The following is a 17969-nucleotide window of genomic DNA, read 5'->3' as shown; positions in this document are numbered from 1 at the left end:
GGATGTCCCAAGGCATTCACTTTTTTCCCTTTTTTTTAATTGCGGTGTAATTGACAGAAGGCATTCACCTTTGATTCATTCAGCAAATATCCCAGAGGTATTTTCTAAGGAGCTACCATGTGCCAGGCACAATGGCAGGAGCTTAGGACTCAGAAACAAAAGATAGTGTCCCTGTACTTAACAGGAAGGAGTAGTATTTTCTGACTTTGAGAGGGAGGATGGTGTGTGGTAGAGGATAGGGGCATGTTTAGACAGATAAGAAAATAAAGATCATGGGGCATGACAGCTACGAAAATAGTAAGCACAGAGAAAAAAGGCAACTTTGGGGGAATTTAGAAAAGGCACCCTTTCCTAGAGGTGGATGCAGATGCAGACCCGCACCTGGGCTCATAGATTCGTGAAGGAAATATGTCCCGCCCATCCTTTAACCAGTGCCGGTGAGCTGTGACCAAGCTGCACAACAGAGCAGAGGCCCGATGAAAGGTACGCTGATGGCAAAATGGAGTTTGCCCTGAGTCTTGGAGGTTTTGTGGGAATTAGCCCAGGAGAGAAAAAAGGTATCGCATTCCTGGCAGAAGAAACAGAAGACCAGAAATCTCAGAGCTCTTTAAGAACATGGAATACTTGGGGAGCTATAAAGGCTGAGAAACCAGGAGCCTTTCTTCATTAAGTAAATTTCTTGATGCCTTGGATACAGCATTATATTAGGAAAATGTTTATTGCTGGTGAAATATATCAGCAAAAAGATTCCTGCCTTTTTTTTCTTGCTTTATCTACTGGGCTGCCCTTTCTCTCGCGCTCGCTCTCTCTCTCTCTCTCTCTCTCTCTCTCTCTCTCTCTCTCTCTCTCTCTCTCTCTCACACACACACACACACACACACACACACACACACACACACACACACACACACACACACACACACACACACACACACACACACACACACACACACACACACACACACACACACACACACACGAAGTAGAGGATGACTGGTTTACACCGGATTCCCACATCCTTAAGGAGTGAGTTGAAAGTATCCCTTGGATTTCTGTTCCCTGTGAGTAGAATGAAGAATTTCCCGTAAGCATCATCACATTGTCTCTGCTTCCTCCAATTTCTGCAAAACTAAAGATGTCAGGTGTTGGGGCTGTGGTGAGACAGGACCAAGGTCAAACCCCTGCTCCCCTTCTCTTACTGCAGGCTTTACTTTCCCTTAAGGAAAGTGTGCTGCTGAAGATCGTGTTCTACATGACCTCTTTGCTGGCAATTGACCTGGCGAAAGGGAGTAATAAGGAAGAGTTGTTATATTTTAGACACTTTTGAATAGAATGGGAAATTGTTATTCATATCCCATTCGATGACCAGGGTGCACATTATTTTTCCCATGCTCTAGTTTTTTCATAAAATGTATGCTTTCCCCACCTACCCACCCCCCTCATTTCTCCTAATGAGCACAGTTCCCACATCTGGACAGGACAGGCCTCTCTGCAAGGTCCTTCCTGTCTCTTTGACCTCCCTGGCTTTCCTCCTGGACAAAAAGCAGATCAGCTAGTGGAGTTGTATCGGGAGTGTCACATCACGTGCTTTGTGGGAAATCAGTGAATGGAGCCCTCTTAGCTTGTGGAATATAAAATTCTGATCTAAACAAACTTGGGTCAAGAGCACATGGGGCCTAAGTTATAGAATCAGCTCTATTTGGAAAACCATTGGTAACTATTAAAACGTCACCAGTAATTTTCATTGTGGGCCAATACGAAATATACTAAAGATAAAAGGGAAACTTTGTATGGTGCCAGGGATCTGCTATAGAAAATGTTAGAAATTGGTGCTACAGTTCTCTGCTTCTCCCCGTAATCTGCATTTTACACAGAAATCAGGAAACATGCCCAAGTTTACTTGGTAAAAAACAAATTTAAGAAATGAATGCTTCAAATCTTAATGTTGGCCTCATTTTCTACAGGAGGGGTGAACTGACTCAAATTCTATATATAAAGCTTTTGGGCTAGAATTTGGCTCTAAGCCTTTTGATATTTCTGATTCTTTTCCTGATGTGACAGGCACAGTGACATACCTCGCTTGGGAGGAGAACAAAGAAAGACATAAGGTAGCTGGTGTATTGTTTAGACTTAAATCTCAAGAAGTGGAGTGGAATAATTTATCTACAAGCTAAGCTAAAGAAAGAAAAAAAGAAAAGTATATCTAGATAAATTCCATTTGAATTTTAAAATTAAATATGAAGAATATAATCATAAAAGTAATTTTTTTAAATATATGCAAATATATTTTTGGAATAGACAGAGTCTTTGTAGACATATAAACAAAGGCAGAAACTATAAATAAAAGCCTACTAGATTTGATTCTGTCCCCTTAAATAAAATAAAATTTCTTAAATTTGCACATGTAAAACGAATAACCCAAACAAAATTTAAATAGAAAATAAGCAACATATGATTAACTTTGCAGAATTATTTTAAATTGGTAAGTAAAAGACAAATACTACCGTAATACAAAAATGAGCAGAGATTATGAACAGGCAATTAGCAAAAGAGGAAATACAAAAGTCAACAAAGTTAAACAAAGCAATCTCATAAGTAAACAAAGAAATGTAAATTAAAAGAAGATACCTTTTTAGCCAACTATCAAGATTTATTTTTCATGATGATGTCTATATACAGTACTCTAGGAATTATAAATCAATAAACACTTTCTACAGGATGCCTTAATATATATTCAATTCTTTTTCAAAGTTAAACTATCAAGAATGTACTTTTTTAAAAAATCACGTGTTAATAAACATCTGTGTAACAAGGATATTCATAGTAGAATTCTTTTCAATAACAAAAGGAAATGGCAGAAAGGGGTATGATTATTAATAAGTGGTAGAGTTAATGGGATTTTAATTCTCTCCTTAAATCTTTAAAAAATTTGTCCAAATATTCTGCAGTAAATATATATTACTTTTTTGTCTTAAGTGATGATGGATCTTAAGAAAGATATCGGAAGGCTTTCACAGTGCCATATCAGACAGGGGCAGGTGATGGAAGTGGCTGGCCCTGGGGAAGAATATTTTACCACTGACATTGTTTAGAATTGTCGGCCCATGGTAATAATCAAAAGCAAGCCAGCTCTTAGCTGGGATTTTTATTGTTTTTAAATTATTGCCTGCATCCTGGGCCATTGCTCCCATGGCATTCTCCCCTCCTTGGTACATAACTGTGGCTGCTGATGCTTCTGAAAAGAAAGAGGAAGGGGTGACACATCAATTTCAGCATCAAGTATGTAAAAATCACTCAAGATTGGTACTTTCTACCAGTTTCTACCATAAAATATGTAATCATTTCATGACTGCAAACACGGGAGCTTTTTTCCAGCTTACCTGGGTGATCCTACTTCAAGAGCAGAGTGGCACCGTTTTCACTTGGTCGGCTTTCATATTCTGCATGTGTGTGGAATCCCAAAGGAGTCTCATTTGTCCTATCAGACAGGAACTTCACAGGTGAGAGTTGTCAGCTGACTGAGAGGTATAGCTCTGCGTTTCCATCCCGGAGGAACCGTGAATGAGATGCCATATAATATGAATGGCTATCCCCCTAGGCACCCTATAAATTTATTATAAAGCACTGGATTTTGCAATAACAAAAATACCTTATGAAATTGGAGGAACGTGTAAAAATGAGACATTTCTGTCTCTTCAGGGTTGCAGTAGACCCCAGATTGTACTGAGTAGCGGGCCTGATTTCATTAACACAAGAGCAGGCCTGGTGTGATCCAGACCTGGCAGAAATTCTGCAGTGCGTTGAGTGGCTCTGAAGTTTCTGGTGTTTGGGAACAGAAAAGTTAGATGTGAGGAAGGAAAGAGCAAATGTGGACAGCTCTGTAGATTGAGAGGATGAGGACAGCTGGTTAGATGATACTTTGTTTGCGTTTAACATTCACTTTGTAAAAGATCGTCAGAAAGGTCCGATTTGGGGTTTTGACTGTTCTTGTGAGATTGGGGTGAGGGGAGGCCTCATTTGGGCAGCTGTGTGGAACAAAGAGCATCTAACTTAGGCTTTTGGTTTTTGAAAAAGTAGTCTGTTGGGGTTTATGTAGCTCTGTAGATGTTTATTATTGCAACTGGCTTGGCATTTAGTTACCTTTTAAGGAAGTCCTAAGTAGAGGTAAAATTTGTAATATGGACATTACTCAAAATCCTACAAAAAGCAATCCATACCAGCTGGAGTTGTGTTTCGTTTATTGTGGCACAAAAATCTCTTCCCCTCTTTATTGTGTCAGCCAGTCAAGGGCGAGGGCAGAACATAAGGCCTCTTTCAGATGTCGGACCCTCAGTTTTGCTCCCCTGAAAAACCCTTTAGAATCTCAGAAAACAGTTTCCCAGTTTCAGTTGCCCACCGTAAGTGCAGGTATTGTTTATCTATTATATCAGTTTAGCGAGAGGACCATCTCACACTCATTAAGTTGATTTAAAAATGATCAGAAGAATCTCAACTGTGTCCTTCCAGAATATAAATGCCTCCGAGGCCATCTCCATTTTAGGAAAATCAGGTCTTTTACCTTTGCTCTTGCTTCCCCTCAGCATTTTCTCCTACAGCAGAAATAATGCGTTTAGTCATTTTGGAACAGCGGTTTAATACATTAATGATTGCAGGTGCTGTTTCTAGAATTTTGGCTCTGCAAATGTGATCTGGTGAGTGGGTCAGAGGCAGTGAGTGAGGGTCCTGGGAAGTGAGGATTTTATGAAGCCAGGATGCACTGCAATGAAAGCACAAGCGTCCCACGTAATTAAAACACATGAGGCATCCGTGCTCTGTAGCCTGTCAGAGACACATGTGGCCTTATGGTGGGCTGAGAGGAGGGGAGGGGAGAGTGAAGGGGGCATTAAAATGATGCGAAACCAGAGAAATATGGGCCTCCTGTTCCCCAGCTTCTGGAATTAGGGAATTGTTATATAATCCAAGCCAGCAGCATGAGGGGATTTGGCTAATAGTTAACTTAATTTTCTGGAATGTCCTTTTTTTCTGTAAGTCAGCCTAAGTGGAAAGAAAGTGGAACTCTTGTCAATGAATCAAATGGCGGGAGGGGCCGGCTGGGAGAGCTGATTCCCCCTGGATCTTGTACATATTACTCCATTCCTTGGCTGTACTTCCAGTGCAGGTTAAATGAATTGTTCCCATTAGCGAGCGGATAGGACAGCTCCTTTAGATGAAGGAGACTCTGTACTTTGAATGTCACCGTGAGGAAACGGTAGCCCTCATAGAAAAGTTGACAGTGCCACTTGTGGCGGTATTTTACTGTCATTGTTAAAACTATATCAAATGACGACTTACAGTGAGGCTCAGAGTTTCACCATAATATATAATAATAATAATACTTCTGCCAGCTTGGAAGTGATGTCGGATTTCTGCGCAGCTTCGTGCTTTATCGGAGACGTGGTGGTCGTAGAAGCAGTACTTGGTGCCAGACTTGCTGTATGCGGCTGATTCATTCTGCCATGAATGCTCCTGACTGAGTCACATTCACTCTGATTAGTCACTTAGCCTTCATTTGCTGAAACTAAAATCCTGAATTTGCTTCATCTGTGTACTTTTTATAGCCATATTTAAAGTACCCTTCAGTAAGTGACACCAAATATGACTGTTGGGGGAAAACTATTAATAATCAGGAGGATGTTGAGTTGGCTGAAAGGTTCCTGATGTCTAAGTTCAAAGCCATGTGATATCATATTGACATTCCCATATTGGCAACAGGGAGATGGCTTGTTTTATTTGTTCTGTTACTTTGGAAACTGAGCCATAGGCTTTATTTGTATAAATAAAGAGTAACAAGATCAGTTATCTTCATCATACAGCAGTTGTAGGAATTATTTGGAATAATCAGATCATATATAAGAATCTTTTAGAATGCAAATTTAAAAATCAAGATGTTTGTATGGGAAAATATATAAGCAGGGAGAAATCCCTGTCACATACATTCCTTGATGGACATACATTCCTTGATGGACCCGAAAAAAGTCAACAGGCCCTCAAGTGACCAACAATGCAAAGAGAATGTGCTAAGAGTTGGGCTAAATTAACATTTCAGTGCCCCCCGCCCAAACACTTTTTACTCTTGAAGCTCATGGATGTGAAGAGCTATAATTGGGCTTCCCTAGGGAGAAGAAATGACATCTAGGAGCGTGGATGGGGCCGATGTGAAATGTATAGCCAGAATGGAATTTGGGTCACCCATTGAGGCTTGGGCCGATACTCTCGTATTGTAGGCTTTTCCCCCGAAGCACCATGAGTATAGGGACAATTGATATCTTGCTGTATCCCATCACCTAACACAGTGCCTAACAACATGGGCAGGGAGAAAACAATCATCCAGTCAACCAGGTTATATAGATGGCAAGTCTCAGGTTTCATACTTGAGCAAATTCTACTTTGAGCTGAAAGATCAGATTGTCCCTTAGTTGTCCATTTATGAGATGGTCAAATAGTTTCACACTTTCCTTTGGTTCTGGGACCACATGAGTGACGGTTTTGAAAACAGAAGTAACTAAAGCTACCTCCCTGGATAGGGGTTGGTTTCCAAATTCATAAAGGCCTTGAGAGCGCTGTTTTAATGTTGCGTGGGTGAAAGGGCAGAGGGCGGGACACATGGCTGTGAGTGGCAGAGTGGATCACCATGCGTTTGCATAATATAATATCACAGGAGTCCAGTCTGTCCCTCTGGCAGCAAGGAGTGTCCCAGAGGCTTGGGCAGGTCTCCTCCTGTGTTGTTCACAGATAGGAGTAGAACAAGGGGCACTCACTTGTGCAGCAGTAAACCATCTAAACTCTGGTTTATCAAATCCCAACTGCACAGAATGAGAAGGGACAGCCAGGGCTTCCCTGGTGGCGCAGTGGTTGAGAGTCCGCCTGCCGATGCAGGGGACACGGGTTCGTGCCCCGGTCCGGGAAGATCCCACATGCCGCGGAGCGGCTGGGCCCGTGAGCCATGGCCGCTGGGCCTGCGCGTCGGAGCCTGTGCTCCGCAACGGGAGAGGCCACAACAGTGAGAGGCCCACGTACCGCAAAAAAAAAAAAAAAAAAAAAGCTAGGAGAGCCTTTTGGTGAAAATGTTAGTGCTGGTGGGAGGTGATGGGAGAACACAGGCAGCTCTTGGAGCCAGGATTCAGACGTGTGTCTCTGGTACTGTTTGCTGGGTGCCTTTGGTTTTTGATGTGGGCATGGGAGGAGCCCTTAAAGGGTTCAGCCAGGGGAGGAAGTAACTGCAAGGACCACTGAAAACATCGCATGGCTGAGCTCCAGCCCCAACTCTGTCATACAGGGGCCAGTTGACCTTGAGCATGCCCCTCCACTTTTCCAACACCGTTTCCTCACTGTAAAATGGTTTAACAGTATCCTCACTGCTTACTTCACAGAGGGAGATGACAGAATCAGAAGATGGGGTGAAAATATGCTGTCCATTGTACAAGAGTGAATAGGTTGTTACAATGGTGAACTTGCAAGTTTCCCTTGAATAACCTTCAAATGAGCTTTTCAAAGTGTAGGACTCGGGGAAAAAAACCCTCATGGAGATTGCTCCATCTTGTTTAAATGAGGATCAGATTGCTATTCTGGATGATGAATTGAAATTACCTGCAGAGGGACAGAGAGAACAGACTTCTTGTTGCCAAAGAGGAGGGGAGGTGGGGGAGGGATGGATTGGGAGTTGGGGATAGCAGATGCAAACTATTATATATAGAATGGATAAACAACAAGGTCCTACTGTATAGCACAGGGAACTACAGTCAATATCCTGTAATAAACCATAACAAAAAAGAATATGGAAAAGAATATATATATAAATATATGAAACACTTTGCTGTACAGCAGAAATTAACACAACGGTATAAATCAACTGTACTTCAACAAAATAAATTTAGAAAAAGAAATTACCTGCAGAGGGACTGAACTGCAAGTTGGAGACAGCCATTTGCCTTAAAATAACCATTTAAGAGGGTAGCTGGGATTTCTTACGTTTTTGTTTGGAATCATCAACCAAGAGACCTCTGATTCTGTTTAGGTTTCTGTGTGGTTAAGCTGGCCAACTTTTAAGGGTGGCTGCTATTATATGCCACTTACGGGCCTCCATCCAGCCAACAAAATGTGGGCTGCTCAGAACAAAGGGAATCACGCAAAAGATTGTCCAAGAGGGCAGAGCCATCAAAACTCTAGTAAAAAGATGGTGGAGGGCTGGTGAGGGGCCGGTGGGATTCAAAGTCAGTTCTCCTGATTTATGTTCTTCTGTGTGCTTCCTTCACACGGCTTTAACACATTCCAGTATTCCCTCATCAACCAATGTTCCTGCAGTGTATCATGGTTGAGAAAGTCATGATTGGAAAGACTAAGACCTCACTGGAAATGAGAATTAAAGGGGACGAATAAAAGCGATGACATATTCCTTTTCATATAAAAAATAAAATGAATGACTAAATAAATAAGTAAATATTCTACAGTTATCTGCTTTACAAAGTATGCAAACCTGCTCTAGTGACTAACACTTTTTTCAGCTGCTGAGGAAATATGACTGCTGCGTATTCACACGCACGGGCAGAGTCACTCCCAAACTCTGTGTGAGGGAGACTGAGCCGCTTTTTAATGTTTTCCAGCCAATAAGGACTATTTTATTATGGAAACTTCAAACATATGTAAACGGAGGCAACAGTGTAATGAACTCAGGTATACCCAACACTCAGATTCAACACAAGATTTTGTCACACTTGCTTTATCTATTCCCTTTTTTCTTTGCTGAAGCATTTTAAAGCAAATCTCAGACATTGTATCATATCACTCCTACGTATTTCACGTTCAGTACAGCAACTAAATGCCTGGTGCACTCACATTTCCCCTTGTTTCCTTTTCAAGGCCACTCAGAAAGGTTTTGTGATTGTTTGTTGTGTTTTCTAAACCTGCTGTGTAGCATAAACTGGTTTTCCCTTTCAGTACTACTCCCCCATAGACATGCCCTGGACCATGCGGTCCAGAAGGGTATGAATGAAGAAATGATGATGCATTATTCAATTTAAGAAGAATGACCCCAAACTCACATATCAAATAATAATAATAATAATACAAGGATTTGAACTCTGGGGTATACAAATATAAAACAGAGCTATCTTTAAAAATTAAAAATAAAAAACTAAGTTTGGCAAAGAGACTTTTGCCAAACTGCTATTTCCTCTCGGTCCCAGCATAATTCAGTGGTGGTGGTATCCTGACTTTTATTTTTAAGTCACTTTGAATAGAAGGGAGATTGCTAAACCCAACCTCTAAGCTGTTGTATCTAAGAACTTTGAGTACTGAAGTCAGTGCTTCCAAAATAGCTTTCTCCATCTCAGCAGTGGGAGAGTTAAACTATTCTGAATTGCCATGTGTGAGAAGCCACACAAGCCCTTGCTTCTTGCTATATAACATATGGCTAAGTGGGAATTTTTCTGTAGGTTCTTTATTATCCCAGAGCCAATATGAGATTAGCTTTACAAGTTGGGTTATAACCTTTACAGCTTCTATGTCGGGGATCCGTTAACAAGATCATAAAGATCTTGCTAACAGATGAGGCCGATATGCCCTGTGTTCAGCTCCGGTAATGACCAAATTGATTTTATCAGAAGTGTTTAAAAGGGCCATTTTAACTTTGCTATTGATTGCCTGACCTCTGCTGTGGGTACTGGGGTCGGTATGTGTTCTCCCTCCTCTCACTTTTTGTGTGGAGCCTTCCACTTTCTCTTCACCTGGGCAAACCTTTCCTTCTGTGCCCCTAAATCGTCTCATTTAGCACTTGGCCCACCACCTATATTCCCCTTGGGCTCTCTGTACATTTCTGGAGGACTAAGCTTTGGGGTCACAATCGGTAAACTAGACGCATAGCTTTGGGGAGCCATCCTCGTTCACTGGACAGATTTTCTCGAGCTTATCCTTTGTGCCAGGTACATTCAAAGCACTAAAAAGTTCAGTGATAAATCAGGAACACGAAGTTCCAGCCGGCAAGAGCTGACATTGTTGGAAAGACATACGTCAACTATTTAATAGAGTGTCAGAAGAGAAATAACTGTGAAAAGTAAAGCAAGGTAGAGAATGGGGCAGGGAACACAGTTCTGGATGAGCTGGTCGGGCAGCATCCTGAGAGGAAGTGGCCTGTGAGCGGAGATAGGAGTGGATGTGAGGGAGGACTCGGAAAATCTGGAGGAAAATTGAACCAGGCAGAGGGAGTCATAAGCAGAAAGGACTCAGGGCCAGAGCAAGCTCAGAGCTTCAGAGAAAATCCAAGTGTAGAAGAGTGAGCTAGGCCAGGTAGAGAGAGGAGGACACGAGCTGGAGACCCAGGTGGGCTGGGTCGTGGAGGACCTGATGAGCCATGGAAGGAGTTTGAGCAAGGGGCTGACGGGATCTGGTTTCGGTCTAGCTTAAGTGATGCTTCCAAATGATGTGGGTGGTCTGTTGAGGTGTCTTCTATGATTGTGGGGAGACTTGAACACAGCCAGGCCTCAGAGCCTGCAGAGCTGAGCGCCATTCTCTGCCCTGCTTCTCACTGGCCGGTTGACTTGGAACAAATCACTAATTGCTCTCAGGCCCTAAAGTTCCTGAGTCCTTATCCAGGGAGAGGTACAATTTCTTAAGACTCTTCCAGATCTAACATTTGGTGCTTCTAAACTGTAAACGAGAGTTCCTTCCTAATCATTTGTATTTGTTAGAGTAAAGGCTAAAAGCTGCTGTAGCAAAGAGACCCAACAACACAGTGGCCTCTATGGGGTAGGGATTTGCTTCTCTCGCCTGTGAGGTTTGAGCCAGTGGAGGCTGCCAGCGAAGCCCGGCTCATGAGCTCCACGGTCCTGCCTCCAAAGATGGCCCTTCCCCCATGGTTGGAACTGGATGGCGGTCTCATGCAAATTCCAGTCCACGGGAAGAGAGAGAGGGGAGATCTGGGCAAGGAGTTTCCTTCATTTCCTTTTAAGTGACATGGAAGTTACACACCCTCCTTCAGATCACAATTCTTGGGGACCACCTAGTGTTGTGGCTGTACCCAGCCCCAAGGGACTCTGAGAAATGCAAACTCTAACTGGCCCTCTGTCTGCCTATGTAAAATGTGCCTGCTGGGACTTCCCTGGTGGTCCAGTGGCTAAGACTCTGCGCTCCCAATGCAGGGGGCGTGGGTTCGATCCCTGGTCGGGGAACTAAGATCCCACATGCCACATGGCAAAGCCAAATTTTTTACAAAATAAAATGAAATAAAATAAAATAAAATGTGCCTGCCATGGAAGATGGGAGAATGGATTTGAAGGGGTAGCAGGAAAACTGCCACATCCTGTTTTTGAAAAATTCCAGAGTACTGTCAAGATAAACTCTTAAAGTTTCCTGGACCTTTGTATTAATTTCCTGGGGCTGCTGTAACAACTTGCCACAAACTGGGTGGCTTAAAAGAGCAGAAATGTATTCTGTCACAGTTCTGGATGCTAAAAGTCCAAAATCAGCAGGGCCGTGCTCCCTCTGAAGTCTCTAGGGGAGAATTTCTAGAAGTTTCTCTCCTAGCTTCTGATAGTTGTTGGCAGTCCTTACCATTCTTTGGCCTGTAGCTGCATCCCTCCAGTCTCTGCCTCCATCTTCATGTGACCTTCCCTGTGTCTTCTGTGTCTCTGTATCCAAATATCCCTCTCCTTTCTCTTGTAAAGACAGCGAGCAATCACTGGATTGAAGGCCCACCTTAATCCCATTATGACCTCATCTTGACTGCATCTGTGAAGACCCAATTTCCAAATAAGGTCACATTCACAGGTACCATGGCTTAGGACTTGAACATATCTTCTTGGGGAATGTGACTCAAGCCATTACAATCTTCTTAAGACTAAAAGAAGCAGGAAGAGAGAGAGAGAGAGAGAGGGAGAGAGGGAGGGCGGGCTGTGCTAACTGAAATCAAACAAATTATGACAAGATATATCAGTCTCAAAAAGAACCCATAGTTTGTTCCGAAGCTCAGTGCCACCTTAATGCCGCAGTCCAAGGACATATAGACCTTTTTTCATTCCCTTCTCCGTGGAGACATTCCAACGCATTGCTGTAAGATACCTTGCTTAGGTAATGGAGTTCAAGAACCATTGACAGCTTTCAGCTTTGCAGTGTGTGTTCCATTTGATGACCATAACAGCCCCACAAAGAAGGTATTCTTACCTCCATCCCACAGAAATTGAAACTGCAGCTCAGGCTAAGTAACTTGCCTAAAGTGAAATGACTTCACTGTTGGTGGTGAAGCCGGGCTTGCAGCCTGGGTCTCCTCTCTCCAAAGATCCTGCTCTTCACATGACATGGCTCTGAGTCCCAGTGAGTTCTCAGGGGGTATTGACAAAAGGGCTCACTCTTGTCTTGAGGGATTTGTGATCAGTGTCTGAGACCACACATGCTCTGCAGAGGTCTCCACAAACCCATGGGGGACCTGAATGCTAGAATGTGCTGACAGCACAATCAGATACCCTTAGTCATCAGGATAAACAAAACCTCTGTTAGGTAGCTAAAGGACACTTGTTTGCCCAGGAGTCAAGGCTTGTCCAACATCAGAGTCCAGGTTTCTCACTGCATTCTAGAACATTATACATTGAACTCAAAAAGGCTTATTTTTCAGACCTTCATCAGCATGTTGATTGGTGGTTCGATTACTACTTTACCAAGTCCAATTGACCCTTGAACAACATGGGTTTGAATTGCACAGGTTCACTTACAGGCGGATATTTTTCAGTAGTAAAAACTACAATACTACACGGTCCAGTGTTGGTTGAACCCATGGATGTGGAGGAACCATGGTTATAGAGGGCCAACTATAAGTTATATGTGGTTTAACCCTGAGTTGTTCAAGAGTCAACTGTATTATGAGATTGCCCATCACCATGGGGCCCTCCTATAGTTGCCAGCTATGCCATCACACATATACTAAAGACTTCAGATAGAGTTCCCTGGAGTGTGTAATGCAATTAGTAGTTGCCATAGGAAACTGGGTCTCCTAATGGTCCCAGAGAGGTGATGATTGTGATAATAACCGATATTAAGTCACATTTCCATTCATTATTTCATTTTAATATTGACTTTTCTTTCTTATTGTTAAAATCTTATTTGTACAGCTTTATTATAGAAATTTTAAAAAACATAGACAAAGAAGATAAAATACTAATCATTCATAATTCCTCCACTCAGAGATAACCAGTGTCATTAATCTTGTGTATATTTTTTAGTCTTTTGATTTTCTTAAGACATCTTTCTTTGCGATTAAGATTTTTAAAATTTTTTAAATTATTTTATTTATTTATTTTTGGCTGCGTTGGGTCTTTGTTGTTGCATGCGGGCTTTCTCTAGTTGCGGTGAGTGGAGGCTGCTCTTCGTTGTGGTGCATGGGCTTCTCATTGCAGTGGCTTCTCTTCTTGCGGAGCACAGGCTCTAGGCACGCAGGCTTCAGTAGTTGTGGCACGTGGGCTCAGTAGCTGTAGCTTGCAGGCTCTAGAGTGCAGGCTCAGTAGTTGTGGCACGTGGGCTTAGTTGCTCCGCAGCATGTGGGATCTTCCCAGACCAGGGTTTGAACCTGTGTCCCCTTCATTGGCAGGCAGATTCTTAGCCACTGCACCACCAGGGAAGCCCGCGATTAAGTTTTCATTATTTTAATAATGGTAGGGTATTCCATTATGTCAACATACATTGTTTACTTAACTCTTCCTCTACTGTTGACATGTGAGTGGTTTCCCCCCTCATGTGTTGCTTATAGAAACAATGTTGTGATGAAAGCCTGGTGTTCATCCATAACTACTTCCTAAGCCTACATTTCCAGTGTTTTCATTGCCAGATGAAAGGAGAAAAAAATTTTCCCTTGTTTCAGAGATGAGGAAACTGAGTCTCAGAGAGATGAAGTATTCTGGCCAAACTCACACAGCTGGCAAGTGACAGAGCTAGACCTGGGATCCAGTTTTCCTGACTCTAAATCTCATATGGGAGAAGAGTTTCTGCATCTAATTATCACACTCGATAAATTCTGTGAATGCAAAGTAAATGCCCTGGCAACTACCTTCTTTTCTTGAATTGTCACCCAGCAGTGGTCAATCCAGACAAATTGCCAAAAATTGTCATCAGAGGAGAGTGGAAAGGCTATAGATAGTTGATTTAATTGGACTTTTTGTCTTTCTTCTTCAAGATGATAATAATGTTGACATTTTTAGAAACCTTTACAGACCCTTGGTATCCTGTACATTCCGGAATAACTGAAGCCATCTCTCCACTTCTAAATACTTATTTGATACCCCAGTGGATTCTGGGGCTTTTAGTTCACCCTAGTTCTGAGAGTAGAGCTCATTTCCTCCAAATTTAGAGCCAAATTCCCCTTGTTTCCACTTCAAAAGATTCCCTCTCCTTTCTAGGTGATTCAGCACACGAGGGAACCCATGGAATTGTTTCCTCCTTTGCCATAACTAGTATACCCTTGCTTTATCCATGCTTCTGACATCAGTAGCAGACTTTGGTTTGGGATGGCTGCAGACCAGGTGACATTTCTTCAGTCATTATTTGCCTTGATCTGGTATGCTGACCAGGATCCATGGTCCATGAGGTATGATTATGTTGAGTATACAAGGACATAACATGTGAGGAGTATCCATATACAAGGACATAATAGATGAGAAGCCTGACTTGCTTTGGGGCCCCAACTCCATAATCTTTGGGTCATCCTTGTCCAACCAGTTCTGGTAGCTTTGATTTGAGGCATTGAAGCTAGAGCCACGTGTTTGACAACATCCAAGCATGTCACCTACAGATCATTCAAGTCCGTCCCTGCCCTGTTAGTAGCAAAGATAGACAATTTCAACAGATTTCAGAGGCATATAAGTAAAGCGTTTCCTGGAAAAGCATGGTAAAATATGTTGATCTTTAGCTGAGTTGGATCATTCACTTATAAGATAAAACTACTCAATTCCAGAAGGCTAAGCTGGAAGTGTTAATAGTTGTCAGTTCACATCTCTGCCCAGAGCTCTCCAAGATCAAAGTTAAGTTAACCAAGTAATATCTAATGGGTAACTCCATTTTCAGGATAGAGACTTGATAAAAGGAAATCAATGTGAAAGAACAAAGATTCTTATTATTCTTACTGTCCATTAGTGCTAATCATACATTTGGCACCAGCAAGCCATAAGAGGAGAAATTACCCTCCCTAGGTATGGACTTTTCATAATGCAGTGAATAGTCATCTCTAAAAGAGAAAGTGGATGTTTCCCAAATAAGTTTAGTCTCAAAATTTCTTTCTAGGATAGACTGATGGTCTCTTGATGTTGCCTTTGCTGGGGGACCAGGAATGATGTTTTGTGCTTGGAATTGTTTTGTCAAAGATAAAGGGAGGACTTGAAAGAGTGTATAGCTCTGTCCTGCCTGCCCAAAACTAAAAGGTATTTCTGGGCACATATGTCAGGAAATATGACCTAGAGATGGAGTGCAATCATAAACATTTTTTTTTAATTCAAAAACCAGAAAAAAATTCTCTTATTCATTCCCATAACCACTTTTCAAACTAAAATTAATTTTTGTGTGTGTGTTGTAAAAAGTACCTCGATTGGTAAAGGAGCTGAAGTATTATCATCGAAACAGCTCAACCTAGGCTCAAATCTAACATAAAAGAAACCTCACGTTAAAGTATAATTTATCTTCATAATTAGTATTTCTAAATGACTTTTAAAGGCTTTTTTTTTTTTTTTTCCTGCAAAAAGCTTTATTGTTTCCATTTGGTCCATGGCTTGGGAGAGGGCTCCAGTGTGGTTAACAAGCTGCCTACTGGCCACAGAGCGGGGCTTCAAGAAGAAGCCCTAACACCAGAGGGGCTCCTCAAAGGCCACTGGGCTCCGGAGGCTCCTAGTCGTGCTTGAGGGTGAGCCTTTCGAAGAGATACTCGCCCAGCCCAGCCTGGGGACCAGCAGCCTGTGGAGGTTGGTCAGGTGGTCACCCATCTTCTTTTTTTTTTTTTTTTTTTGCGGTACGCGGGCCTCTCACTGTTGCGGCCTCTCCCGTTGCGGAGCACAGGCTCCGCACGCGCAGGCGCAGCGGCCATGGCTCACGGGCCCAGCCGCTCCGCGGCACGTGGGATCTTCCCAGACCAGGGCACGAGCTCGCGTTCCCCTGCATCGGCAGGCGGACTCTCAACCACTGCGCCACCGGGGAAGCCCCACCCATCTTCTTGATGAGTTTCACCTCCTCATCTAGGAAGTGGCTCTCCAGGAAGTCGCAGAGGTGGGGGTCTGCACGGGCACAAGCCAGGGCATGCAGATCGAGAAGGGCCTGGGTCAGGTTCTTCTCCGTGTTAATGGCGGCTTCCATAGCGTCCTGAGTTTTACCCCACTCATCTTGAGATGGCTTCTGCAAGTCCTGGAAGAGGGCGCGGCCGCCGTGTTGGTTTTGCATTTTCAAGAGACGCTCGGCGCTCTCGTGCTTCTCTTCGGCCAATTCGCGGAAAAAGTGGCCCACGCCCTGCAGAGCCACATCGTCGCGGTCGAAATAGAAGCCCAGAGAGAGGTAGGTGTAGGAGGCCCGCAGATGCATGTTGACCAGGCGGTTGACGGCGGCCTCCACCTCGGTGGAATAATTCTGACGAATCTGGGAGCTCATGGTTGATCGGTAATAAGGAGTTCGGCTCAAAAAATGGTGTTGGCTGGTCCCGGTGACCGAGGATAGCTGAGTTGCTGACTCCGAAGGTTGGGGGGTGGTCGGAAGCTGGAGGAAAGGGCGACCCTGGGTCTGTTCCGTCCAAACACTGTTGAAGCAAGAGACAGATCCGGGGAACCACTGAGCGCAATCCTTTTAAAGGCTTTTTAATGCAATTAAAAATGTTTGATTGTCGTAATGTTGCTAATGTTTTGATGCCTTCCTAGTGTTGTCCTTGGTCCCTGCAACCCTGGCACATAATTTATTTCTCTTTTAAGTGAACCCTAAGCATTAGTGTCCATTAAGAATTTTTAAAACAAAGTCCAGAGATTACTTGGAGCACTTTCAATAATATGTACTGATTATCATTAATAGCTCTTTTGTCCTAGACAAGGACATTGTTTTGTAACATCATTTTGTTTGGCGAGGCCCTATTCGGGCTGTGTTCCTGATCTGAATCCTGCACTGATTCTCTCCTTGACAGTGTGGAATAGAGCAAGCTCATGGGACAAGTCAGGACTGGGGTGAGCAGGGACACAGGCCAGCACAAAGTGATAGGTTTTCTTTATGAAACAGTTGTTAGCCATTCAAAAAAAAAAGCCTACATGCTGGGCCTTGATTCTTATTTCATGTTCTTACACTGCATATAAATTGCTGTTTTAACTACCAGCTCCTTACAATGAGGAAGTGAAAGAGAAGGACAGGAGGGAACAGGTGGACCCAGACGATCTCAACCTTATCACTGTGTTTGTTGGTTTTATGGCAGGAGGGGGGTCTAATCTTCCAGATTTTAGTCTGAAAGTTCTGCCCTTGCTCTCAAACGTTTATTTACCAGATTATCCGTCTCTGTAACAGCAGGGCTCTAATTAATGGGTATTGCCTGTCTTCACCCAAGGGGTAGCTCTCTGTTTATCCAGTGCAAAGTAGCTGCAATTAGAAACATCTTTAAAAGGAAAGAGACACTCTGCTATGTGTCCCACGTGAATGGCCTTATTTAAGTCTTACTATAAACCTAGCACTGAGAATTTTATCCCCATTTTATGGATAAGGAAACAGAGGTTCAAGAGTGGTTAAGCCATTCTCCCAAGACCACGGCTTGAATAATGGGCGTCTTATTTAATGCAGGCGTCTTGTGAGGAGGGAGAATAAATCTTGCAAAGGCCTTCGTATTTGGAGACCTCCTTTTCTAGAAATGAAATGAAGAGTTAGTGTTCTGGGGCTTGTGTACATACATGTAACAAGCTGGCCCATTACAGAACAGGTTTTGTTAATTATCATTCAGCACCTCTCCT

The 17969-nt window shown here is 43.0% G+C and overlaps 1 protein-coding gene across 1 annotated transcript in view; it reads right to left on the bottom strand.

Annotated features, from left to right (window-relative positions):
- The window catches only part of LOC132528598 (ferritin light chain-like), a 54832-nt gene extending 38021 nt beyond the window's left edge, over positions 1-16811 (bottom strand). Inside the window, exons 1-2 of the mRNA XM_060164489.1 lie at positions 16206-16811; positions 4559-4589 (exon numbers count right to left, since the gene is read on the bottom strand). Of these exons, the coding sequence (XP_060020472.1) occupies positions 4559-4589; positions 16206-16641 (467 nt within the window). The 5' untranslated portion in view covers positions 16642-16811. The remainder of the gene's footprint in view (positions 1-4558; positions 4590-16205) is intronic.
- Between the last annotated feature and the right edge of the window lie 1158 nt (positions 16812-17969).

The sequence above is a fragment of the Lagenorhynchus albirostris genome, chromosome 1 (assembly GCF_949774975.1).
Source record: "Lagenorhynchus albirostris chromosome 1, mLagAlb1.1, whole genome shotgun sequence".
NCBI classification, from domain to species: Eukaryota; Metazoa; Chordata; class Mammalia; order Artiodactyla; family Delphinidae; genus Lagenorhynchus; species Lagenorhynchus albirostris.
Note: the sequence above shows the minus strand (reverse complement) of the source record. Positions and strands in the feature narration are given on the sequence as shown.